We start from the raw sequence: 25,416 nt of genomic DNA, 5'->3' as shown, positions 1-25,416 counted from the left end.
CTGTTAGGGAGTAAACCAAATCTTCCAAAGCATTTTAAGTGACTTTTCAGCCAACAGAGGGAGCTCTAAGCTAAGTATCTCTTTAGAATCCAAGAATATATACTCACTTTGGAAGAATCTCTTATGTGAAACTTTATAGGGTACCAATGTCCCAGCTTTAATACATACCAGTTTACATTCTGCAAGGTCTGGTCAGTTATTGTCATCTCATCTCTTTCTATGTGAGAAAGGGGTATCATTTATAGTCATTACCGGAATCGTTTTTAAGACAAACAGCATTGGAGATAATTATGCTACATTTGATTTTATTAAAGAACCTGAGAATACTTACTATTTTGTCCCAACTGTAAAGGACAAACATAGGAAATATATACAGATGACTTTTATGCTATTCCTTTTAAGCCTACTACCGATCTACAATCATTTATCTGAAACCTCTAGGGTAAGAAAAATTAGGAAATTCAGAATTGCTCAGATCTTAGGAAAGTATATATATATATATATATATATATATATATATATATACATACACACACACATATATATATAGTATACGACCTAAGCCCCCAGTGGGACCAGGGGCAATACCATATAACCAAACACATTAATAGTTCTCTAACAAAATATATGTGTATTTACATAAAATGGATAAGGACTACAAATGGCCTCATACCGGGTGGGTTCTGGTATTGTCCTCAAATCAGTTCTGGTGTGAAACTTCAGCAAAAACATGCGGTTTTCAGAACTTTATAATTTTGGAATTGCAGAGAAGGGACTGTGAGCTTGTATCGTGAAATACAATACTTAAGTTCATAGTTAAATGGTAAAGATTTTCTGCTCTCACTTAAAGTCTGATATAAATGCCAATAATTGGTAAAGTGAAGACAAATTTTCAAAATTCACTTTGTTAAAGGTAAATGAAGAAAAAGACCCAACTGGTCACAGAATAATTCTGAGTGCCTTTTACATACAGGGTAGTTAGGTTAGGAGGCCCAGGGAATTAAAATAATCTTAAGCCCTGGTTTCTATCTGCTATGTTATCTATTCTAATTACTTTAGTCATTTTGTAGCCAGAATGATCTTTCTAAAATACAAATCATATCCTCCAGGGTTGACAGGACAGAACTGAAGTTCCTTAGTTTGTCAGACGGTCCTTTACACACGTCTCTTGTATCCCTCTCTACCCTCACTCTCCATGCCTTCCCTACTCTACTCTGCCACTTTACAGTTTCTGAAGCCTTCAGTTGCCTCTGACATATTTTGCCTGCTTTCACTACCCTGTCTGAACATTTCTCCTCTCTGCCTGAACACACATTGCTGGTTTACCTGACATCTCCTTTTGGACATTAAGATTTAGCTTGGATGCTACCTCCTGGAAGTTGTCCCTGACCCTCATTTCTCACAGATGCATTTCCACAGCAGCTGGACTTATATCTATAAAAACACTTGGCATATGATGCTAAATTGGCAGTTTCCTTATATTTCTTTCACCAGACTATGATCTCCCTGGGGGCAGAGACCATGTCTGCCTCTTCATCACTGACTGTGTCCTCAGCATGCAGCACAATCCTGGCCCATGGAGTACTGTACCTATTTGCTAGACAAATTAACAAAATGAATGAAATATACAACAGGTTCAGAAGAATGAAAAATCACTTAGGGTAAGGGAGTTCAAGAAAGGATTTGAACTAGACCTTGAAAAATATGTAGATTTTTGATAGCTGGGAGGTAGGAGGAGGCATTTACAAATTGGAGTGTGGCTGAAACATGGGAGATAGGACAGTGTCAGGAATATTCATCACTGCACCTTGAGTAACCTTATTTTGTTGGAGCACAGTGCTTGTGGGGGAAAAAATGGAAAGAGCTGAAAGGAGGGTTGATATCATAATCATCATTATTAATTAAAAAGGCAGTATAGTAGTAGACAGAATGACAAATAACCAGCTTGGGTAAAGTCACTTCACCTCTCCTGGTATTTGTGTAAAATTGAGGAGTTAGACAGTCTTTTGCAGTCCTAAAATTCTGTGATCTTTAAAAGTGGGGTGGACATTCTCAGGAGTGGCATGTTTAGGGGATGGGGGAGGGTTACAAGTGCCAGGATAAGGAGTCTGGACTTCTATTTGTAGGAAGTGTAAACTCACCAAGGTTATTGACCATGGGTGTAACCTCATGAGGCCATGGAGATTTGAAGGAAGAGGAGAGACCTCAGACAGGCAGCAATGAGATCCCCCTGGGGCAGGGGCCTAGGGGCAAGCTGAACAAGGCAATCCCAATGGTCTGGGCATAAAGTGACACAATAAAGACCTGGGTTTAGCCCCATGGGGTAAAGTTAGTCAGCAAGTCATCTTGCAGGTCATAAGAAGCATTGTTTCTAGAGGAAATACTGAAGAACAACCAGGCCAAATCTTTATTTTTCACCCTTAAATGCAAGCTGCTACCCAGATATGGGTGCTGGAGATCATCACTGAGCTTCAGAAAGGCTGACCGTAGGGAGATGACGGTCTCCACTCTCACTAACCTGATGCACACAGACGTTACACTTATCACAGAACACCATATCATTCCCTTCTTCACTGTCTGGAGACCGGCACACATCACAGATCACATCTTCATCATACTCTATGCCTAGCCCTTCCTCTGTCTCAATAGCATGGTTCATATTTTCATGGCAATGGCGTTCCAGGACTTCTACTGTCTTTTCCATAAGATTCTCATCAACTGGCCCACAACCTGCACAGAAATACAAACAATCAATCAACCCATCAGTCAGCTGTCATTCCCAAATCACCTACTGTGAGCCCAGTGCAGGAGTGGGTAGGATTCTAAAGGATAAAAACATCTCTTTCCTGCTCTAAAACAACCAGATTTCAAAAAATCTTTTGCTAGTGCTACTCTAGCAAAATCATATATTAGTGTTTGACACATGAAAGAAGATGTACATTTCACCATGTTCCTTAGAAGATATATTACTGACCCTTTCGATTTCTTGTCCAAATCCTTGCCAGTCTCCTCTTAAATCTCTATTTTCTCTTATTCTCACTGTAGGAGGACTTTCACCAAGCTTTATAATTCTGGACATGATAATTTGTAGCATAGTAATTAAAATCACATAACTATTTGGATATAATAATTCATTCTTAGCAAGTTAGCTTCAATGAGCATATCTAATGATTATACAAGGAAATTTTCATATGAAAATGTATGAAGCCCATAAAAGAAAATTCTAGGTCCTATGTGTAGGTGATTACACATATAAAATATTTTGTTTTTCAAATACGACTTTTAAAAAATCTAATAATATTTTTCAATGGCAAACTATAACAACATATAAACCTATTAATATTCACAAAGGTCTAACTTCAATTCTGGAATTACCTTCTTTGCTTCCTGATTCCTTTTCCCAGCTATAACTTTATTTTATCTTAGCCTTCCACATTTATTAATCAAATTTTGTGACAGCACTTACGTATGTATTCTAACAACTTGTAAACTCAGGAATAATCCTCAAGATGATCCAAAACAAATGTACCCAAGTATTCCACTTCATTTGTAATATAAGATGTCTTAAGAAACTTTAGAATTCCACATAAACTACCATTTTAAGGTGTGGCTACTTATGAAACCAAAAACTGCCCAGGCCTTATGTTTCATTTTTCCAGCCAAGACAAGTTACACATTTTTTTTTGGAGTAAAGGAATATAGTGTCTGGTTACAAGAAAACTTGGATTAAAATTCCAACCTTACCTCATATTAGCTATGTAAACTTTGACACGTTATTTATCCTCTTTAGGGCTTAGTGTTCTTATCTATGAAATTAGTATAATAATAAGAAACCCACTGATTTGTTGTGAAGCTGAGATGAAGTAATGTTGGTACATTGCTTAGTATGGTGCTTAATATGTAGTCAGTACTCAACTTAAAAAGTTCTTAATTCATAATACGCTTAATATTGTTTTTAAAAAGTTTACTTTAAGCTCTTAGACACCTCACTGCAATATCATTCACCCTAAAGAAAAGCTTGAGATACTGCAATCCTCTTTTAAAATTCTTCCAAGCCTAAATGCAATGTGGTATACTGGATGGGATCCTGGAACAGAAAAAGGTTGTAAGTGGAAAAAAAACCCTTGAAATCCCAATAAAGTCTGAAGTTAACAGTAATGTACCAGTGTTGGTTTTGTAGTTTTGACATATGTACCATGGTAAAGTAAGATGTTAACATTAGGGGAACTGAAATTGTGAGGTGTATACGAGAACCCCCTGTACTAACTGCAACTTTTCTGTAAATCAAACTATTCCAAAATAAAAAGTTTATTTAAAAAACTCACCCAAGGAGAATTAATTACAAAATACCAAAGGAACCTCATAATAAGGTAGTTTCATGCCAAAGGCAGTCTTGTAATGATTGTGATATCTATGGATATTATATGCATTATGAACCCAAGTGCACATTGAGCCATGAATCCATTTGATTATGTCCTCATATTCTGATTTTACTTCTCTGTCAGTCTTTCATTCCCTTCTCTTTGTGGTTGCCACCCTAAATTTACCACTCCCCTCTCCTCTTAGGGGGCAGAGCAAGAAAAGACATAAAACAAAAAGCTTTAAAAATCAAGGAATAAGGATTGGTTACTGGCAGAGTAATTATCATTCCCATACCAAACTGCTTTAATATAATTTTAGTTTTTTATTCATGTGCATTCAGATACTAGCCTCAAAAGAAAGAAAGGAAAAAGGGAGGGCGGGAAGAAAAGAAAAACCACTGATCCTTATACTAACAATGAACAAATGTGATTCAAACAAAAATGAAATAAAATGTGATTCAAACAAAAATGAGATCAAATGTATCCTTCACCATATCTTATACGGAAACTTAAAAACTACCCACAGTTCTACAGGAAAACTTGGACGTGAACACTGCTTAGACTGAAAACAGACAAACAAGAACTGTGTGTAAGTATAAAACGAGTTATCTTTCAGCCTAGCATTTCTCAGTATTGTTGGTATGGTATTGTATGGCACACATTTACTTTAAAATTATTAATTATGTTTACTTCCATATGTAAACATACATTTATTTGCTTTTGTTTCATTTTATCTTTTGAAAATTGTATGACAACTGTAGAACTCCATGGAAGTAGCTAAGAACTGCTTTGTGAATGTTTTGCCCTAGGCCTGCAACTTTTCTTCCAGGTAGCAAGTCCTGCACTAAGGGGTACTGTCACAGCAATCTGTCAGTTGCAGTGGTGCTGGCTCAATGCTGAAGTTGGAGATTCTCTCCAACCCTCTGCCAGAGGGCCTCTACCTCTGGCCCTGCTCACTGATCACACTGCTTTTCAGGCCAGGAACCTGCCTCAGAATTCTCAACCAGAAGTCCAATCAGCTATGGCCAATCAGCTATGGCCATTCTCAAACTTTCTGAATTGGGAAACAACTTCATGAAACCTACATGCTATCCTTGATCTGTGCCATTAACTATGAATGAGGAAAGAAAAGGTCATATTTAAATGTTATTGCTCTATTTCTATGTATGCATTTGAAGAAATATCTCACTGAAATAAGATAAAATCAATGAGAAAAATAAATGAAAAGGACAGAAAAGAAAGGAGGCAACAAAAATAAAAACAAGCTAAAGGGTTCTGATAACTTAAAAAAAAAAACATGAATTAAGTCACAACTTACTTGTGAGAAAAGAACTTACCCATTTCTGCAAGGTCTTCATTGAGTTCCTGAAGCCAGAAGATGTCCATGTCATCTAGGTCATAGCGGCAAACAGATGCTGCCAACTCCATGATGTTGATGTAGCCAGGCTCTGTGGTGTCTGGGCTGGAGCAGTGAATATACTTCCGGGGTCGGATAAACAGAACGTCCTTTACCTTCTCAGCTATAATCCTAGAAAAGCAATAGGAAGGCAATGATAACAATCAACAAATGACAGATTTCAGGCACTGAATGGATGGCTAAATGCCCTCTGGGAGGTATGGCAGATTCCTTTCTAGAAAGCAAATGGTTTTACAAATTTAGTTTTGTCATGTGCTGTTAACTCACTGACTGCCTACAATATTCTTTATTCACCCTCATGGATCCTGGTTCCCACCATTCTAATTTTTAAAACACTTTTTAGAGATAAGCTCTTGCTCAACCACCCAGGCTGGAATGCAGTGGCGAGGTCATAGCTTACCATAGTCTTGAACTCCTGGGCTCCAGTGATCCTCCTGCCTCAGCTTCTCAAGTAGCTGACACTACAGGCACATGCCACCATGCCTGGCTAACGTTTAAAAAATTATTTTTTGGGTAAGAGATGGGGTCTCACTATGTTGTCCAGGCTGGTCTTGAATTCCTGGCCTTAAGCAATCCTTCTAACTTGGCCTCCTAAAGTGTTGGGATTACTGGCGTGAGCCACCACGACTGGCCCATTCATTCTAATAAAATGTTGTCACATTAGTGTGTTCTTGGTACAATGGCCACCAAGTTTATTTAGAAGAGGAAACCAACCTGGGAGGGGGCGATATCTGCACAAAGGCACAGCCAGATCCCATACCAAAGATATATTTCAGCCAAATTAATAATTTTTTGTCATGGAGACAATACTGGATGGTGGTAAGAAAACAAGCTTTAGTCTCACAGAGGCTTGTTTTTTTCTGTCACTCACTTACATGGTGATCTCAGGCTATTACTTTGTTTGTTTATTCATTTATTTTGAGATGGAGTCTTGCTCTGTTGCCCAGGGTGGAGTGCAGTGGCATGGTCTTGGCTCACTGCAACCTCCGCCTCCCGGGTTCAAGTGATTCTCCTGCCTCAGCCTCCCAGTAGCTGGGATTACAGGCAAGTGCCACCACACCCAGCTAATTTTTTGTATTTTTAGTAGAGAAGGGGTTTCACCATGTTGGCCAGGCTGGTCTCGAACTCCTGACCTCGTGATCCGCCCACCTTGGCCTCTCAAAGTGCTGGGATTACAGGTGTGAGCCACTGTGCCTGGCCACTTACTTTATATAAGGTTCAGTTTTCTTAGCTAAAATGTAAGGATAACAATCATTAAATATGATAAAAATAATATCTAGCAAAGACATGGAATGAACCTAAATGCCCATCAATGATAGACTGGATAAAGAAAATGTGGTACATATTCACCATGGAATACTAGGCAGCCATAAAAAAAATGACATCATGGCCTTTGCAGGGACATGGATGGAGTTGGAAGCCATCATCCTCAGCAAACTAAGGCAGGAACAGAAAACCAAAACCTGCATGTTCTCACTTATAAGTGGGAGCTGAATGATGAAAACACATGAACACATGGTAGGGGGAACAACACACACTGCGGCCTGTCAGTGAGGGGAGGGAGAGCATCAGGAAGAATAGCTAATGCATGCTAGGTTTAAGAGCTTGGTGATGGGATGATTTGTGCAGCAAACCACCATGGCACACGTTTACTTATGTAACAAACCTATACATCCTGCACATGTACCCCTGAACTTAAAATAAAAGTTGAAGGGAAAAAAATGTCAAATTTGTAGGACTATTATAACAATTATATAGAAAAAAACAGATAAAGTGTTTGGCTTAGTGTACAGTAAAAATAGATGCTCGATAATGTCATTGTTATTGTTTTTATATTCCTTATTATTTTCACTATTTACGCAAATGAGTTAAAGCCAAAAGGCCACGGAGCTATGCACACTCAATCCATTTCCCAACCATAAACAATAGCAACCATAAATCTAAGCCCAAGCAGACTGATATTTCCCCTCACCCTTCCTGACATCCAAGGGCTCAAGGCAAGGAAACCAGAGAAAAAAATAAATTTTTTTCATGCCAACAAGTTATTATTGGTGGTTTAAATACTGTATGAGGCCTCAGAAAATTTAACCAAGAGAAAAATCTGTATTATTATTCTGTGGCAATTTTAAAGAACAAGGTGGGCCATCTAAAAAAAGAAATAAACACACATATGTCATCATAAAATAATGAAAATCATTTCTCCGGAAGGCTTCTAGAGCCAGTTTCTTTACTCTAGAGTCATCACATATATGGAAGGATTTATAAACATAAACATATTCCAATGAATAAACATAAAATATATACAGGCATAGTCCACCCTATAAATGTAGAGAATACTGCCTCCTAAGCATTCTTCCAAAAGCCTGATTCCAAATAATGAACCTGAATAAAGCTAATAACAACTACACACATTTGCACATTTTAATTTTTCTACCATATGGAGTTTTTAAAGCCAAAGGGAACAAATATTTGAGGAAAAATGCAGAAACCTCAAATACTAATTGAAACTAAAATTTTGGGAATTGCTGTTAGAGGCCTGCTTCCAACTGAAACATACCCAACTAAAAAGGGTAAGACAGACATATGAATTCTTCAGAGACTATGAGATTAAATATGTCATGTTTCTTTAGTGCATGGCCTAGAAGGGAGAATATCCAATTTTTTGTCAAGAGTTATCTTTTTCTAAAAGAAAGACCATTTTGCTAACTATTCATCTCAATTGCCTCAAACTCTACACGGAACAAGGTAGGCTATAAATGTTTTTCTATACCAATATGCTCATTAAGCTTCTGGAAGAAAACAGAGGAGAATATATTTATGACCTTGGGGCAGGCAAAGATATTTTAAATAAGACACAAAAGCCATTAACCATAAAGGAAGAGACTGAAAAATGAAACTAGAACTTCTGGTTATCAAAAGAGACAATTAAGAGACTAAAAAGGCAATCCATGGGACAGGAGAAGATATTTGCAATTGCACATGGACAACAAAGGACTTACATCTACAATATATAATAAACTCTTACAAATTAATTAGAAAAAGACAACCCAATTAAAAGCTAGGCAAAAAACTTAAATAGATACTTCACAAGTAAGGCTATCCAGATGGCAAATAAACTTTTAAAAGGTTCTCAACCTCATTAGTTATCACGGAAATGCAAACTGAAATTACAATCACTATTATCTACCAGAATAATTAAACTTAAAAAGACTGTCCAAAAATTGAAAATACTAAATGTTGGTAAGGAAATGGAGCAAATAGATTATCTCTTATGCTGCCGGTGGGAGTGTGAATTCGAACAACCACTTTGGCAGCAGATATTATAGCTGAACGTACACATACCCATGACCTAGCAAACCCACACTAGGTACATACTTAGCAAAAGTGTACATAGATGCATACCAAATGACGAATAAAAAGGCTCATATCAGCATTTTTAGGGCAGGTAAAAACTGGAAACAACACAAATATGTATCAAGAGCAGAATAAAAAATGTGGCATATTCACACAACGCATGACACAGAAGTGAAAATTAATGAATTACTACATGCAACAGGATAGATGGATGGCAAAATCGTACTGATGAGCAAAACAGTCCAGCCTCAAATGACTGTATACTGTAGGAGTCTATTCATAGGAAGCTCAAAAACTGGCAAAACTGTTACCTAGGGTGAGGGAGGTCAGTTACTGGCAGGGAGAAGGAAGGGTTCTTGGGTATTGGTAATATTTTCTTTTTTTTTTTTTTTTTTTTTAGGTAGTTCTCAGTGGCATGACCACAGCTCCTGCAGCCGCAACCTCCTGGGCTCAAGTGATCCTGCCACCTCAGCCTCCTAAGTAGCTGAAACTACAGGTACACACCACCACGATGGCTAGTTTTAAAATCTTTTGTAGAGATGGGGTCTCACTGTGTTGCCCAGGCTAGTCTTGAACTCCTGCGCTCAAGTGATACTCCCATCTTGGCCTTGCAAAGTGCTGGTATTACAGGCATGAGCCACCGTGCCCAGCCATGTTTTATTTCCCCATCTGGGTGGCAGATAAATGAGTGCATTTAATTTGTGAAAATTCATTGAGCTGTACAGCTTTGTGTACTTTTCTGTGTGGATATTATACTTCGATGCAAAATTTACAATAATGATAATGACAGCAATGTCATCTCACTCATCTTTCCTCGTGTATCTTGAACTAAAGGTCTGCATCTAAGGACCGAGACCATGACAATAAATTACATACTAAAACAGTAACACCAACTACAAGAAAATACGTGGGTAAAAGATGAAGTTAATATAAACTCACAAGGAGAAATTATTGTATTTATAATGATAGAGGGGGAAGGGCTATGAGAATTAGTGAAAAAAATATGTTTGGGATTTTTAAAATGCAGCTTCAATATCTTCGAGTATATATAACATGGCTAAAGCTAGAGGAAATCCCAGGATTATCCTCCCTGGATGGGTAATTTTCTTTCTTGGCTATGTACTATGGATAGACCCCCCCGCCTTTTTTTTTTTTGAGACCAAGTCTCACTCTGTTGCCCAGGCTAGAGTACAGTGGCATGATCACAGCTTACTGCAACCTCTGCATTCCGGGTTGAAATGATTCTCTTGCCTCAGCCTCCCAAGTAGCTGGGATTACAGGCGCATGCCACCACGCCAGGCTAATTTTTGTATTTTTAGCAGAGATGGGGTTTCACCATGTTGGCCAGGCTGGTCTCAAACTCCTGACCTCAGGTGATCCACCTGCCTCGGCCTCCCAAAGTGGTGGGATTACAGGCATGAGCCACCGCGCCTGGCCTGACACACTCTTTAAATGGTCACTAGACCATTGACCAAATCAGCAAAAGCTCGCAAGCCTAGAGGCATGAGCAATTTTGTTAGGATGAGGTAACCTCAACTTTCAATTTGGATGCTTGCATGTAAATGAATGTTGTAATAACTTTCCAGATGACTAGCCTTTGGTGAAAGGACCTACAATCACACCTGCTCTCCAGGGGAGGCCAGTGGCTGGAACACTACTACCTCTGGCCCTTGTGGATACTGCTGTGCCAACTAAGGAGGCAATAAAAAGGTAACTGCAGTCACTCTAACCTGATCTATGGCCTCATCCAGTGTCTTATGTACAGAAACCCCTCAGTGTCTCTTCAGTTGATCTAAATATTTGGCAGGTACAGACTATGCTACATTTCCTAATAAGTGGATTAGAATCATTTGTGAACACTGCAGAAACTGCATAAAACCAAAACCTCGTAGGTTTTGTAAAGGTTTGAAATAAATGCCTTAAAAATGGACTAGATAGAGTTGGGTGTGGTGGTATGTTCCTGTAGTCCCAGCTACTCAGGAGGCTGAGGCAGGAAGATCACTTGAGCCCAGGAATTTGAGGCTGTAGAGAGCTATGATTACACCACTGCACTCCAGTCTGGGTGACAGAGTGCGACCCTATCTCTAAACACACAAATAAAACTAACTAGATAGTAGTTACTGTAATAACAACTCTAGGAATCGTTTCCCAAGATGACCCTTGTTCATCCTACCACCCTGGGATAACCACTTCTCTCCAAGCCTCCATGACTCAAAACAAAGGACAACAATAACCCCTGCGACAGATGGTATTTTCCAAATCCCACATTCTTCTGCAATGTGACTTTGTCATCTTCATCAAGTAGTGAAGTCTATCTCCCTTCCCCTTAAATAGGGGAGGGCTTGTGATGGTTTTTGATCAATAGAAGTGATGCCATGAGAACTGCAAGGCCGGGTCATAAAACGGAATGTAGCTCCCTCCTGGTTTGCAGGAACCCATGCACTTGGAGCCCTGTGCCTGATGCCTGTAAGAAATCTGACTATGCTGAGGTTGTTAGGCTATGAGGAAGCCAAACTAATGGAAAGGCCATGTGTAGTCTATGTTATCCAAGCCCAGGAATGGGCTGTTACACAGATATGCAGTGAATAAGCCTTCAGTTGATTCCAGTGCCCAGCTGTTGGGTCACTCTCAAACTTTGTCTTCCTTGATGAGGCCCTAGACACATCATGGAGCAGAGAGAAGCCATCTCCACTGTGCCCTATCTGATTTCCTGACCCACAGAATCAATGGGTATAACATAGCTGCTCTAAGTTGCTAAGTTTGGGGGCAAATTATCATCAGCAATAGTAACTGGAACAACTGCAAAAGGACTGTTTTAAATTTTAAATAAGATAAATGTGTATGAAAGTGCTCTGGGCCGGGCGCGGTGGCTCACACCTGTAATCTCAGCACTTTGGGAGGCCGAGGCAGGTGGATCACGAGGTCAGGAGATCGAGACCATCCTGGCTAACACGGTGAAACCCCGTCTCTACTAAAAAATACAAAAAATTAGCCGGGCGTGGTGGCGGGTGCCTGTAGTCCAGCTACTCGGGAGGCTGAGGCAGGAGAATGGCATGAACCTGGGAGGCAGAGCTTGCAGTGAGCCGAGATCGTGCCACTGCACTCCAGCCTGGGTGACAGAGCGAGACTCTGTCTCAAAAAAAAAAAAAAGAAAAAAAAAGAAAGTGCTCTGTACATTGTGTTCCTTACTGAATTCTCATAATTGAAAGTAAAAGTGATAGAATGCTGCTGCCTAAAATGGGATGAAAAAGGAGGTGTGGGAAGAAGGAGATGGGGTGAGGAGAGTAAGGGGAGATGGGAGGGGCCTAGATGACCAAATACAGCAGTGGAGTGGGAGGCAGGCATGTGTTCCCATTTATCATTAGGGGTTGTTCTTTTGACTTACTATATGAAATATGGATATATTTTGAAAGTAGAGTTAACGGGATATCCTGTTATATTGAATATGGGATATAAGACAATGAAGAATCAAAGATGACTAAGAATTTTGGCTTAAACTGAAAAGACAGAGTTACAGCTAGAAGGATAGATTTTTCTATCAGCTAAACCTAGAAAACTACAAATAGAACTGGTTTGGGAAGATCAGTAGTTCAGTTTGGGACGTTTTTAGTCTGAGATGTCTACTGGACATCCAAGTGGAACTGTTGAATTGGCAGTTGTATATTTGAGTCTAGAGTTTAGTAAAGGAAGTACTGATCTCCATAGCCCAGTAAGTCCAGAGTTTACATTGCAAGGGGAAATAGGGACCTATCTATATCCAATCATTTCCTCTTTCAGTTTTATTAACGATACGGAAGTATATATTGTTAAGTGAAAAAAGAAAGTTATAGAATAATCCCATTTATATATACATATATGCATGTGTATAAGCATACACTACACAGTTAATTTTTTTGTATTCTGATTGTTTTTATTTGTATAATAGTTCATCCGTAATTTTAAAAACATACACACATGCACACACACACAGTAAAACTTCATTAATCATTGTGTATTATACAACTTAAAATGTATGTTTGCTTTCAACAAAAAATGAAGCATTGTTTTCCTTCCATTGGAACCTTACTGCAATAGAAACTGATTAAAATATATAAATGAATACCCAAAAAGAAATATCTGAAGCTCACTGTTAATGACTCAAAATCCTTCAGTCTACCTAGAGACATGTAAATAGGGTTAACACCATCTTTATTTGTTGAACTCACTTTCGAAAAATTTCTTTTGGTAGTCAATACTTACCTAAGCAGCTATAATTTACAGTGCAAGATGGCTCTGTAATCTCTGTACCCCTCCCCTCAATGACCACATATATACACTATACTGAACTAACAGGGAAACTGCAGAAAGGACAGTGAAACAGATGGGAAAACCTCATCTGAAAGCCAGAACAAAGATTCTGAAAGGATGTGCTCTATCTATTCTTATTTCTCCCTCATCCATTTTCAGTTACTATAGCACGAGTAGAGTAATTCTAGCACCCAAGGATCAAATCAATTAATTTATATATATATCCAAAATTACTGCTCTAAGTCCATTAGGAAATAAGATGCTAAAGCATTTTGATAACCTTATAAATTAGTTAATAAATAAAAAGCAAGAGTGTACTTTAGTCTTATTAGTAAAGTTTCTCTAGCTGACTAATCTGTCTATAGGCAACAAAACAAGTAACTCAAGACAGGCATGGTAGCTTGTGCCTGTAGTTCCAGCTCATCACGAGGCTGAGGCGGGAGGATAGCTTGAGCCCAGGAGTTTGAATCTAGCCTGAGCAATATAGCAAGACCTGTCTCTTAAAAAAAAAACAAAACAAAAAAACAAAAAACAAAACAAAAAAAAACAAACATTAAAAATATTACGACTGTGGTAGATCAAAGACGGCCACAAATCCTTTGATATGCCTTTTATTGAGAAATGGGGCCTATTTTCCTTTCCTTCAATTTGGAAGCCCTCTGCAACTGCTCTAATAAAATATAGTGGAAGTAATACCGTGTCAGTTTCTGAGCCTAGGCTTTGAAATGAGCACTTTCCACTTCTTACCTCTTAAAACATTCACTCTTAGAGTCCTGAACTGCCTGTAAGAAGTCAGACTACCCTGCTGAGACACTAGGTGGAAAGATCCTAAGACTATATGGAAATCTGTGCAGTGTAGATCATAGCATCAACTACAGGGTTACAGTGATGAATAAAACCAATAAGGTTCCTGTGCTCTCATAGCTTTGACTTTGTAATGCCACTATCAAAGAGCAGCAGAGAAGTGCTAGGTGTTCACCAAACCCTATTTCCATTTCCACCTGCACACATAGCAAGACTGCGTTCTCCAGCCCCCTTTGCTGTTAGGTGGGCCATAGGAGTGAGTTCTGGCTAATGATATGTAGGTAGGTAAGTCACTTCAAAGCCTACCCCCGCTCCCCTCACCAGAAAAAAATCCCAGCTGTATGACCCTCCACTCTTTTCATGCTGACTGGATTCAGAAGTTAGAGAGTAGAAATGAGAATGGGTAGTAAATAAAAGTGCCATTCATAAAAAGAGCTTGTGTCCCTAAATAACTGTGTGGGGCAGAAGGGATCCGCATTCAAACCCACATTGGATGGGAACATGCAAAAAATAAAGACTTCATTGTATTAAGATGCTGAGACTGGTCGGCTGCAGTGGCTCACGTCTGTAGTCCCAGCTACTCAGGAGGCTGAGATAGGAGGATCTCTTGAGCCCGGGAGGTCGAGGCTGCAGTGAGCTATGATCATGCCACTGCACTCCAGCCCGAGTGACAGAGATCCTGTCTCAAAAAAAAAAAAAAAAAAAAAAAAAAAAAAAAAAAAAAAAAAAAAAAAAAGATGCTGAGACTTTTGAGGATGTTCGCTATAACAACTGGCGTATCCCAATACATAAGAATTATTTCCAAATATTTTCAAGTACATTTTAACTTAGTTTACTATTGTATTACATTAGATTAATTCCTTTTTTTTTTTTTTTTTTTTTTTTGAGACAGTCTTGCTCTGTCACTCAGGGTGGAGTGCAGTGGCACAATCTTGGCTCACTGAAACCTCTGTTTCCCACGTTCAAGCGATTCTCATGCCTCAGCCTCCCGAGTAGCTGGGATTACAGGCATGAGCCACCACACCCAGCTACTTTTTTTGTATTTTTGGTAGAGATGAGGTTTTACCATGTTGGCCAGGCTGGTCTCGAACTCCTGATCTCAAGCGATCTACCCACCTTGGCCTCCCAAAGTGCTGGGATCACAGGCATGAGCCACCACACCCGGCCAGATTCATTCTTAAATTTCTCTAACAGATTTACATTTTGTAATATTTTCTCCATAGAAGTGAGATTTCCATCAGCAGAAACTAACCAATTGAGTTTTAGTTTTACCAAAACTAATATGAAGTAGCAAGCCCAAAATAATATATTCATAATTTTTTGTTTTTACATTCTGATACTTTCCATATGTTATTGTGAATTGCTATAACATTCTTTATTAAAAACCTTCAGTGCAGAATTAAGGAATGCCATCATGCTTTCAATGCACTCTGACTTACAATTTTTAAAATTTGGAAGGTGGAAATAATTTTTACAATTCAACAATTATTAACATAGTAATACATAATCACTGAAGATAAGAGTTTTAAATCTAAAAATAATTATTGCAAGGGTTTGTTATAGAACACTTACATTTATTTAAACTTAGCAATTACATTGGAAGAGAACATTTTTATTTATGGTTTTTGAGAATAAAGCTATCTTTTAATTTCAAAAACTGTTTAAAACGCACAAAAAGAAAACTAACACACAAGTTATAAAATTAACTAATAAAAATTAACATAATGCTGTTTTGTCAGGTAGGGTGGGAAAACAGTAACATACAAGAGGTCTTCAAAAAGTTCATGGAAAACAAAAAACTGTATGTAGATTTCAAAAATTTACACAAAAATAAATTCATACTAACTTTTACAGGCACTAAGAAGGATAAGACATCAGTTTGAAAAGGGCCCCTATTAGAGCAATAGGAATTTGGCTAAAACTGAAGCAAGAACAAACATCAAATTTATGGTGAAATCTGGGTAGAATAAAGGAGAAATCACTGTTTTACAAAAAGTTCATGGGGACAATGCCCCAAAGAAATCAGCAGTTTACAAATGGATAGCTTGTTTTAAGAAGGGAAGAGACAAAGTTGAAGATAAAGCCCACATTCACATCATTTTTACCTTGCATCAATTTGCAAGGAAAAAATTCATCTTGTTCATGCCCTAATTAAAGAGGACTGATGATTAACAGCACAAACAACAGCCAACACCACAGACATCTCAACTGGTTCAGCTTACAGTCACAGTTCTTCAGTCACAATTCTGACTGAAAAATTAAAGTTAAGCAAACCTTCCACTCAATGGGTGCTGAAACTGGTTACAGCCAGATTAGCTACAGACAAGTGCAGAGCTTTCAATGGAAATTTTAAACAAGTGGGATCAAGATCCTGAAGCATTTCTTTGAAGAATTATAACAGGAAATGAAACATGGCTTTACGAGTACAATCCTGAAGACAAAGCACATTCAAAACAATGGCTACCAAGAGGCGGCAGTGGCCCAGTCAAAGCAAAAGCCGATCAGTCAAGAGTAAAGGTCATGGCAACAGTTTTTGGGGATGTTCAAGGCATTTTGCTTGTTGACTTTTTGGAGGGCCAAAGAATGATAACATCTGCTTATTATGAGTGTTTTGAGAGAGTCAGCCAAAGCTTTACAGAAAACTGCTCAAGAAAGCTTTACCAGAACGTCTTTTGCTTTCACAACAATGCTCCAGTTCATTCTTCTCATCAAACAAGAGTAATTTTGTGAGAGTTTCAATGGGAAATCATTAAGCATCCACCTTACAGTCCTGTTTTGCCTCCTTCTGACTTCTTTTTGTGTCCTAATCTTAAAAAATCTTTAAGGGCACCCATTTTCCTTCAGTTAATAATGCAAAAAAGACTGCACTGACATGGTTAAATTCCCAGGACACTCAGTTCTCTAGGGAAGAACTAAATGGCTGGTATCACTGCTTACAAAAGTGTCTTGACCTTGATGGAGCTTACGTTGAGAAATGAAGTTTATATTTTTAATTTTCATCACTTAATTCCATTATTCCATTAACTTTTAAAAAGTTCCCTTATATTTGGACAGAGTGAAGCATAAAGTACAGAAATTAGCATCTCAAACTAGATAAAAAAATTTTAAGTCACTTTGGTAGATTTGTGAAACAGGAGATTAAAAAAAATACAACTGGCTGGGTGTGGTGGCTCATGTTTGTAATCTCAGCACTTTGGGAGGCCAAGATGGGATAACTGCTTGAGGCCAGGAGTTTGAGACCAGCCTGGGCAACATAGCAAGATCCCATCTCTAAAAAAATAATAAAAAATAACTGGGTACAGTGGCATGTGCCTATAGTCCCAACTAATTGGGGAGGCTAAGGCAGGAGGATTGCTTGAGCCCAGGAGTTCAAGATTACAGTGAGCTATGATTGTGCCACTGCATTCCAGGCTGGGCAACAGAGAACGAGATGCTGTCTCTGAAAAAAGAACTAAGATTTCAAAATATAAAACTAGGATTTCTTGCTAATTCAATAACTATGCTTTCTTTCATAGCACCCTGACTTATAAGGAATACGTGGAACCAAGGTAGGTGGGTTTGGGGTACAGTGTTCATCATTTTCAAAAAGGAAGCTACCCAACAAATGGTGTTGCGACAACTAGATATCCACACATAAAAAAAAATGAACTTGGACCCCTAATACCTCAAGCCAGATACAAAAATGAACTCAAATGGATCAAAGATCTAAATGTAATAGCCAAACTATAAAATTCTTAGAAGAAAATATAAGTGTAAAACTTCTAGACCTTGGCTTAGGTAATATTTGGTATTTCTTGGATATAATATCAAAAGGACAAGCAACCAAAAAAAAAATAGATAAACTGGACTTCATCAAAATTAAAAACTTTTTTTTTTGAGGGAGGGTCTCACTCTGTCACCCAGGCTGGAGTGCAGTGGTGTGATCATAGGTCACTGCAGCCTTAAACTCCTGGGCTCAAGCAATCCTTCCATGTAAGTCTCTTGAACAGCTGGGACTATAGGTATGCGCCACTATGGCTGGCTAATTTTTTATTTTTTGTAGAGATGAGGACTTGCTATGTTGCCTAGGATGGCCTTGAGATCCTGGTTTCAAGCCATCCTCCCACCCACCTCAGCCTCTCAAAGTGTTGGGATTACAGGTATGAGTCACTGCATCTGGCCCAAAATTAAAAACTGTTGTTCCTCAAAGGACACCATGAGGAAAGTAAAAAGAGAATCAATAGAATGGGAGAAAATATTTGCAAATCGTATTTATGATAAGAGACTTGTATCCAGAATATGTAAAGAACTCTTATGACTCAATAAAAAGACTGCCCGTTTAAAAAAATTGAGTTAAGGATCTGAATAATTTCTCCAAAGACAACATAGGAGGTGTGCATGGATGCAGTATTAAAAAATGGGACATTCTAGAACACTGATGGTCAGGGAACTTTGTTGCCCTATTCATTAAAGGGTCAGATTTTCAGCAGCCAAGGACATACATACTCAAATGAATGTGATGGGACTTAAAAGAAGTGAACTGAGACGACTCATTCTGGCTGTGTGAACAGCAGCATTTCATAGAAGACAAAGATAAATCTTGTGTTTTCTGACCTCATAAAGGCTTTTTTGTGTGTGATAAAGTAGAAAAGGTCTCTTCAAAAGATATATAAATGGCTAAGAAGGACATCGAGAAAAGCTGTTCAACATCATTAGCCATTAGACAAATGCAAATCATAATCACAGTGAAATACACTTCATACGCACTAGAAAGGCTATAACAAAAAGACAGACAATAACAAGTATTGGTGAGGATGTGGAGAAAATGTAACCTTCACACATTACTGACAGGAATGTAAAATGTTGCAGATGCTATAAAAAATAGTTTGACAATTCCTCAAAATGTTAAAGATAGAGTTACCATATGACTCAATAATTCTATTCCTAGGTATGTACCCAAGAGAAATGAAAACATATGCGCACTCAAAAACCTGTATGAATTTTCTTCTAGAAGACCTGATTAAAATAAAAAAAAAACTGTATGAGGATGTTTATAGCACCATTATTCGTAATAGCCCATATGTGGAAACGACCCAAATATCCATCAACTGCTAAACGGATTAACAAAATATGGTGTATCCATATAACAGAATATTATTTGGTCATAAAAGTAATGAATACTGATACATATAACACAGATGAACTTCCAAAACATTATGCTAAATGAAAAAAGTCAGACTCGAAATGCCATACATTGTATGATTCCATTTATATGAAATGTCCAGAGTGGGCAGATCCATAAGAACAGAAAGCAGACTAGTGATTGTTATGAACTCAATAGGCCCTTCTCAAATTCATGTTGAACACCTAACCCATGATGTGACTTTATTTGGAGACAGGGTCTATAAGTAGGTAATAAAGGTTATGAGAGGTCATAAGGATGGGGCCTTAGTCTGATAGGGCTGATGTCCTTAGAAGGAGACACCCCAGAGCTCCACCCCCACAAACTGTGCACGTACAGAAGAAGAAAGGCCATGTGAGGACACAGTGAGAAGGTGGCTGTTTACACAGTAGGAAGAGAGGCCTCACCAGACGTCAACCCTGATGACACCTTGATCTTGGATTTCTAGACTCTAGAACTATGAAAAAATAAATTTTTTTTTTTTAGAGAGAGAGAAGGAGAGAGAAAGAGAAACGTCTGAAAAGTCCAAATTTTTGTTCTTTAAGCCACCCAGTCTGTGGTATTTTGTTATGGCAGCCCTAGCAGACTAATACAGTGGTTGCCAGGGGCTGGGGGAAGCGGAGAATGACTAGTAACTGCTAACAGATGTGGGATTTCTTTCTAGGGTGATAAAAACGCTTTGGAATTACACAGGGATGATGATTGTATAACTCTGTGAATATACTAAAAACCACCACATAACTTAAAAGGGTGAATTTTATGGTATGTGAATTCTATCTTGATTTAAAAATTTACATGGCCGGGCGTGGTGGCTCACGCCTGTAATCCCAGCCAAGCCAGGTGGATCACCTGAGGTCGGGAGTTCGAGACCAGCCTGACCAACATGGAGAAACCCTGTCTCTACTAAAAATACAAAATTAGCCGGTTGTGGTGGCACATGCCTGTAATCTCAGCTACTCGGGAGGCTGAGGCAGGAGAATCGGTTGAACTGGGGAGATGGAGGTTGTGGTGAGACTAGATCGCACCATTGCACTCCAGCCTGGGCAACAAGAGCGAAACTCCATCTCAAAATAAATAAATAAATAAATAAATAAATAAATAAATAAATAAATTTATAATAGGTGAATTATCTCACTTAAAAAAATCTAAGAAAAGCAAGCTGCACATTTACGAAAACCACAGGTCATGTGACAAACTTAGAACTTGATCTGACTGAGGAACTTAGTAAAATTTCCCTACCTCCCATTCTCCTACTTTGATTTAAAACATCACTTATTAATTGTAATGTTATGTCTACTTACATTAAACTCTTTCAATCAAGCACTTCAGAAAGTGAAAAAATCTTTTTTTTTTTTTTTTTGAGACGCCCGGCCAAAAAAATCTTTTTATTTTAGTATAAGAAAGGCAAGTGGGCCAGGCATAGTGGCTCACACCTGTAATCCCTGTATTTTGGGAGGCCGAGGTGGGAGAATTGCTTGAGCCTGGGAGTTCGAGATCAGCCTGGGCAACACAAGGAGATCCCACCTCTACAAAGATACAAAAATAAGCCAAGTACAATGGTGTGCGCCTGTAGTCCTAGTCACTTGGAAGGCTGAGGTGAGAGGATCCCTTGAACCTGGGAGGTCGAGGCTGCAGTGAGCTGTGATTGTGTCACCACGCTCTAGCCTAGGCAACAGAATAAGATCCTGTCTCAAAAATGGAAAAAAAAAAAAAAAAAAAAAAAAGAAAGGAATGCAAATGGTGAAAATGGAAGGCTTAGTTCCCTCCTGTTCTCATCTTTGTTTTTCTTACTTCCATTTTGGTTCTTCTCAAATTTTCTTAATTAACATTCACCATTTTCCCTTTGTTTTCTTTTCCTATTCTCCTTACAACACATATTTACTGAAAACCTTTTTATCTGAACAGTAGGGGTTCTGCCCTTAGGTAGTTTATAGTCACATCTTGTCTTTCTCCTTTTCTAACCACCCATGATTGTGTCTTCGTGTAGCCACTATCACATTTCTTTTTGAGACAGGGTCTTGCTCTGTTACCTAGGCTGGAGTGTAGTGGTACTCTCTGCAGCCTGTAGTGGCTCACTGCAGCCTCAACCTCCTAGGCTCAAGCGATCCTTCCAACTCGGCCTCCCGAGCAGCTCGACTACAGGTGCATGCCACCATGCCCAGCTAATTTTTTTACTTTTTGTAGAGACGAGGTCTCACTATGTTGCCCAAGCTGGTCTTGAACTCCTGGGTTCAAGTAATCCTCCCGCCTTAGCTTCCCAAAGTGCTGGGATTACAGGTGTGAGCCACCACACTCAACCCCATTATCACATTTTCTTACCCATCTATACATATACACACCTCTACTTGTGATGATTGTTCATATAAATACTTATAATGTACCTATGTGTATATATGAATATAAAATATTATATTCATCATATACATGATTGGGGTATACAATAAACTGTATATATTTTAAATGTATAAAGTTTTGACACACACATCTACATACATTTGTACAACTAGCATCACAACCAAGATAATGTGTCCATCACCCCCAAAAGTTTCCTTGTATCCTCCTGCTTCCCTGTCTCCTCCCAGAAAACCAATGATCTGCTTTCTGTCACTAAAGATTACAGATAGTCCTTGCTTTGCATGGTGGTATGATACTGTAAAAATGACTGTGCAAGCTAAAACTGTGAAAAGCAATCTTAATAAACAATGGGGAAAACTATCATTGTTTAATGACCTTTAAAAATTTTGTCAAAACATTAAAAAGCTATCTTCCCATTGACTATAAACATATAGGCAAATAAAAATAATAAAACCAATATGTATTTAGTATACTATAATTTGAAACACTAGAAACATTGAGAATTACACTTTTATTTATTTGTAAAAACTTATCAAGATTACAGTGCTTAACTCCTTTTCATTGTATAACTTACAACATGGAGCAAGCACCTTTCTACCCCTTGGCAAATTGTCATATTCCCTTCTAAGCGTTGATTAGTTTTCAACATTTTGTTCTTTGTGCTTTCAATGTTGTAAAATACTTCCAAGAATTCCTTTAATGTGCACTTTTTCACTAGTATCACTTCCTCTGGGACATCTTCATTCTTTTCACCATAACCATTTTCTTCATTTATGTTGACAAGTTTGCCTTCACTAAGTTCTTTTTGGCTGTAAACCTAGAGCTTCTAAAACAGCAGCATATCCCCATATTCCCATGGTTAGCTATTTCTTTTATAACTCTATTCATCTTTGATTCAAATTTCTCTTCTACTGTTATCACTTTTTATTTCTTTCAATGTTTGGTAGAATTCTCAGTGAAACCATCTGGGCCTGGAGGTATTTTTAGGAGAAGTTTTTAATTACAAATTCAATGTTACTAATAGCTTTGGGGCTATTCAAATGATCTATTTCACATGGATCGAGTTTGGTAGTTTGTTCAGGGAACCTCCAAGGAAGGTAGGAAAAATAAAACAGAGAAATGAAAAACAGAGAACACACACACACACACACACACACACACACACACACACACACACACAATAAAAGGACATGCTGAAGTCCTAACATATTAATAATTGCATCAAATATAAATGGTCTAAACCAATTAAAAGACAGATTGACACAGCAGATTTAAAAATATGATCCAAATATATGCTGTCTAAATAAAACATACTTAAAATATAAGGATATAAGTAGGTTGAAAGTAAAATAATGGAGAAAGACATATGATGCAAACATCACTCAAAAGAAAGCAAAAGTGACTATATTAACATCAGATAAAGTAGACTTCATAGTAAAGAAAATTACCAGAGATGAAGAGGAATATTATATAATGATAAAAGTGTTAAGAAGACATAGCAATCATAAATGTGTGTGCACCAAACAACTGTGCTCCAAAACATGTGAGGCAAAAATGAACTGAAGTCAAAGGGGAAATGGACAAATCCATGATTATAGCTATAGACCTCAACCTCTCTCAATAATTGATAGAACCAACAAACAGAAAATCAACAAGGGTACAGAAGAACTCAACACTACCACCAACTAACAGAGTTGAATGAATTGACATTTATGGAATACTCTACTCAACAAGAGCAGCATACACTTATTTTTAAGCACCCATGGAACATGTACCATGACAGACCATATCCTGGGCCATAAAATAAACCTCAACAAATTTAAATAACTGGAATTACATAGAGTGTGTTTTCTGATCACAGTGGAATCAAAACTAGAAATTGGCCACGCGCAGTGGCTCACACCCATAATCCCAGCACTTTGGGAGGCCAAGGTGGGAGGAATGCTTGAGCCCAGGAGTTCCAGACCAGCCTGGGCAATATAGTGAGATCTCATCTCTTAAAAGAAAAGAAAAAAAAAAGAAAACTAGAAATCAGCAACAGAAAGATAACAAGAAAACCTCTAAACACTTGGAAACCAAAAATCACACTTTGAAATAATCCATGGGTGAAAGAAGAAATTTCAAGAGAAGTTAAAAAAATATATACTTAAGAGAACAAAAATGAAATTCAACATATCAAAATTTATGAGACACGGTTAAAGCAGGTGCTGAGAGGAAAATTTATAGTACTACATGCTTACATTAGATAAGAGAAAAAGCTTCAAATCAATAAATTAAGTTCTCAACACCAGAAACGAGAAAAAAGGAGCAAAATAAACCCAAAGTAAGCAGAAGGATAAAAATAATAGAGACCAGGAATCAATGAGATTAAAAACAGAAAAGTAATGGGCCGGGCGCACTGGCTCACACTTGTAATCCCAGCACTTTGGGAGGCCAAGGTGGGCGGATTGCTTGAGCCCGGGAGTTCAAGACCAGCCTGGGCAACATGGTGAAACCCCCGTCTCTACCAAAAAAAAAACAAAAAAAAAAAAACAAAAATTAGCCTGGCGTGGTGGCATGTGCCTGTAGTCCCAGCTACTTAGGAGGCTGAGGCAGGAGGATCACTTGAGCCCAAAAGGTCCGGGCTGTAGTGAGCTGTGATCACACCACTGTACTCCAGCCTGAGTAACAGAGTAAGACCCTGTCTCTAAAAACAAACAGAAAAAAAGAGTGTTCTGTGAAATGATCAAGATAACTGACCAACCTATAGCAAGAAAAAAAGATAATACAAAAATTGCCAATAATAGGAATGAAAGTGGGATACTATTTTTTTGTTCTTTTTATTATTATTATTATACTTTAAGTTTTAGGGTACATGTGCACAATGTGCAGGTTAGTTACATATGTATACGTGTGCCATGCTGGTGCGCTGCACCCACTAACTCGTCATCTAGCATTAGGTATATCTCCAAATGCTATCCCTTCCCCCTCCCCCCACCCCACAACAGTCCCCAGAGTGTGATGTTCCCCTTCCTGTGTCCATGTGTTCTCATTGTTCAATTCCCACCTATGAGTGAGAATATGCGGTGTTTGATTTTTTGTTTTTGCGATAGTTTACTGAGAATGATGATTTCCAGTTTCATCCATGTCCCTACAAAGGACATGAACTCATCATTTTTTATGGCTGCATAGTATTCCATGGTGTATATGTGCCACATTTTCTTAATCCAGTCTATCATTGTTGGACATTTGGGTTGGTTCCAAGTCTTTGCTATTGCGAATAATGCCACAATAAACATATGTGTGCATGTGTCTTTATAGCAGCATGATTTATACTCCTTTGGGTATATACCCAGTAATGGGATGACTGGGTCAAATGGAATTTCTAGTTCTAGATCCCTGAGGAATCGCCACACTGACTTCCACAATGGTTGAACTAGTTTACAGTCCCACCAACAGTGTAAAAGTGTTCCTATTTCTCCACATCCTCTCCAGCACCTGTTGTTTCCTGACTTTTTAATGATTGCCATTCTAACTGGTGTGAGATGGTATCTCATTGCGGTTTTGATTTGCATTTCTCTGATGGCCAGTGATGGTGAGCATTTTTTCATGTGTTTTTTGGCTGCATAAATGTCTTCTTTTGAGAAGTGTCTGTTCATGTCTTTCGCCCACTTTTTGATGGGGTTGTTTGTTTTTTT

At 38.3% G+C, this 25,416-nt stretch overlaps 1 protein-coding gene across 6 annotated transcripts in view; it reads right to left on the bottom strand.

Annotated features, from left to right (window-relative positions):
* Positions 1–25,416, bottom strand: part of JADE3 (jade family PHD finger 3) — a 150,299-nt gene that overhangs the window by 29,650 nt on the left and 95,233 nt on the right. For all 6 annotated transcript variants that reach the window (XM_054470976.1, XM_054470978.2, XM_054470977.1 and 3 more), the window contains 2 exons: positions 5,699–5,889; positions 2,519–2,730 (listed from right to left, as the gene is read on the bottom strand). In XM_054470976.1, the coding sequence (XP_054326951.1) occupies positions 2,519–2,730; positions 5,699–5,889 (403 nt within the window). The remainder of the gene's footprint in view (positions 1–2,518; positions 2,731–5,698; positions 5,890–25,416) is intronic.

Source organism: Pongo pygmaeus, chromosome X (genome assembly GCF_028885625.2).
Source record: "Pongo pygmaeus isolate AG05252 chromosome X, NHGRI_mPonPyg2-v2.0_pri, whole genome shotgun sequence".
NCBI classification, from domain to species: Eukaryota; Metazoa; Chordata; class Mammalia; order Primates; family Hominidae; genus Pongo; species Pongo pygmaeus.
The sequence above is the reverse complement of the archived record's forward strand: the minus strand, read 5'-3'. Positions and strand labels throughout refer to the sequence as shown.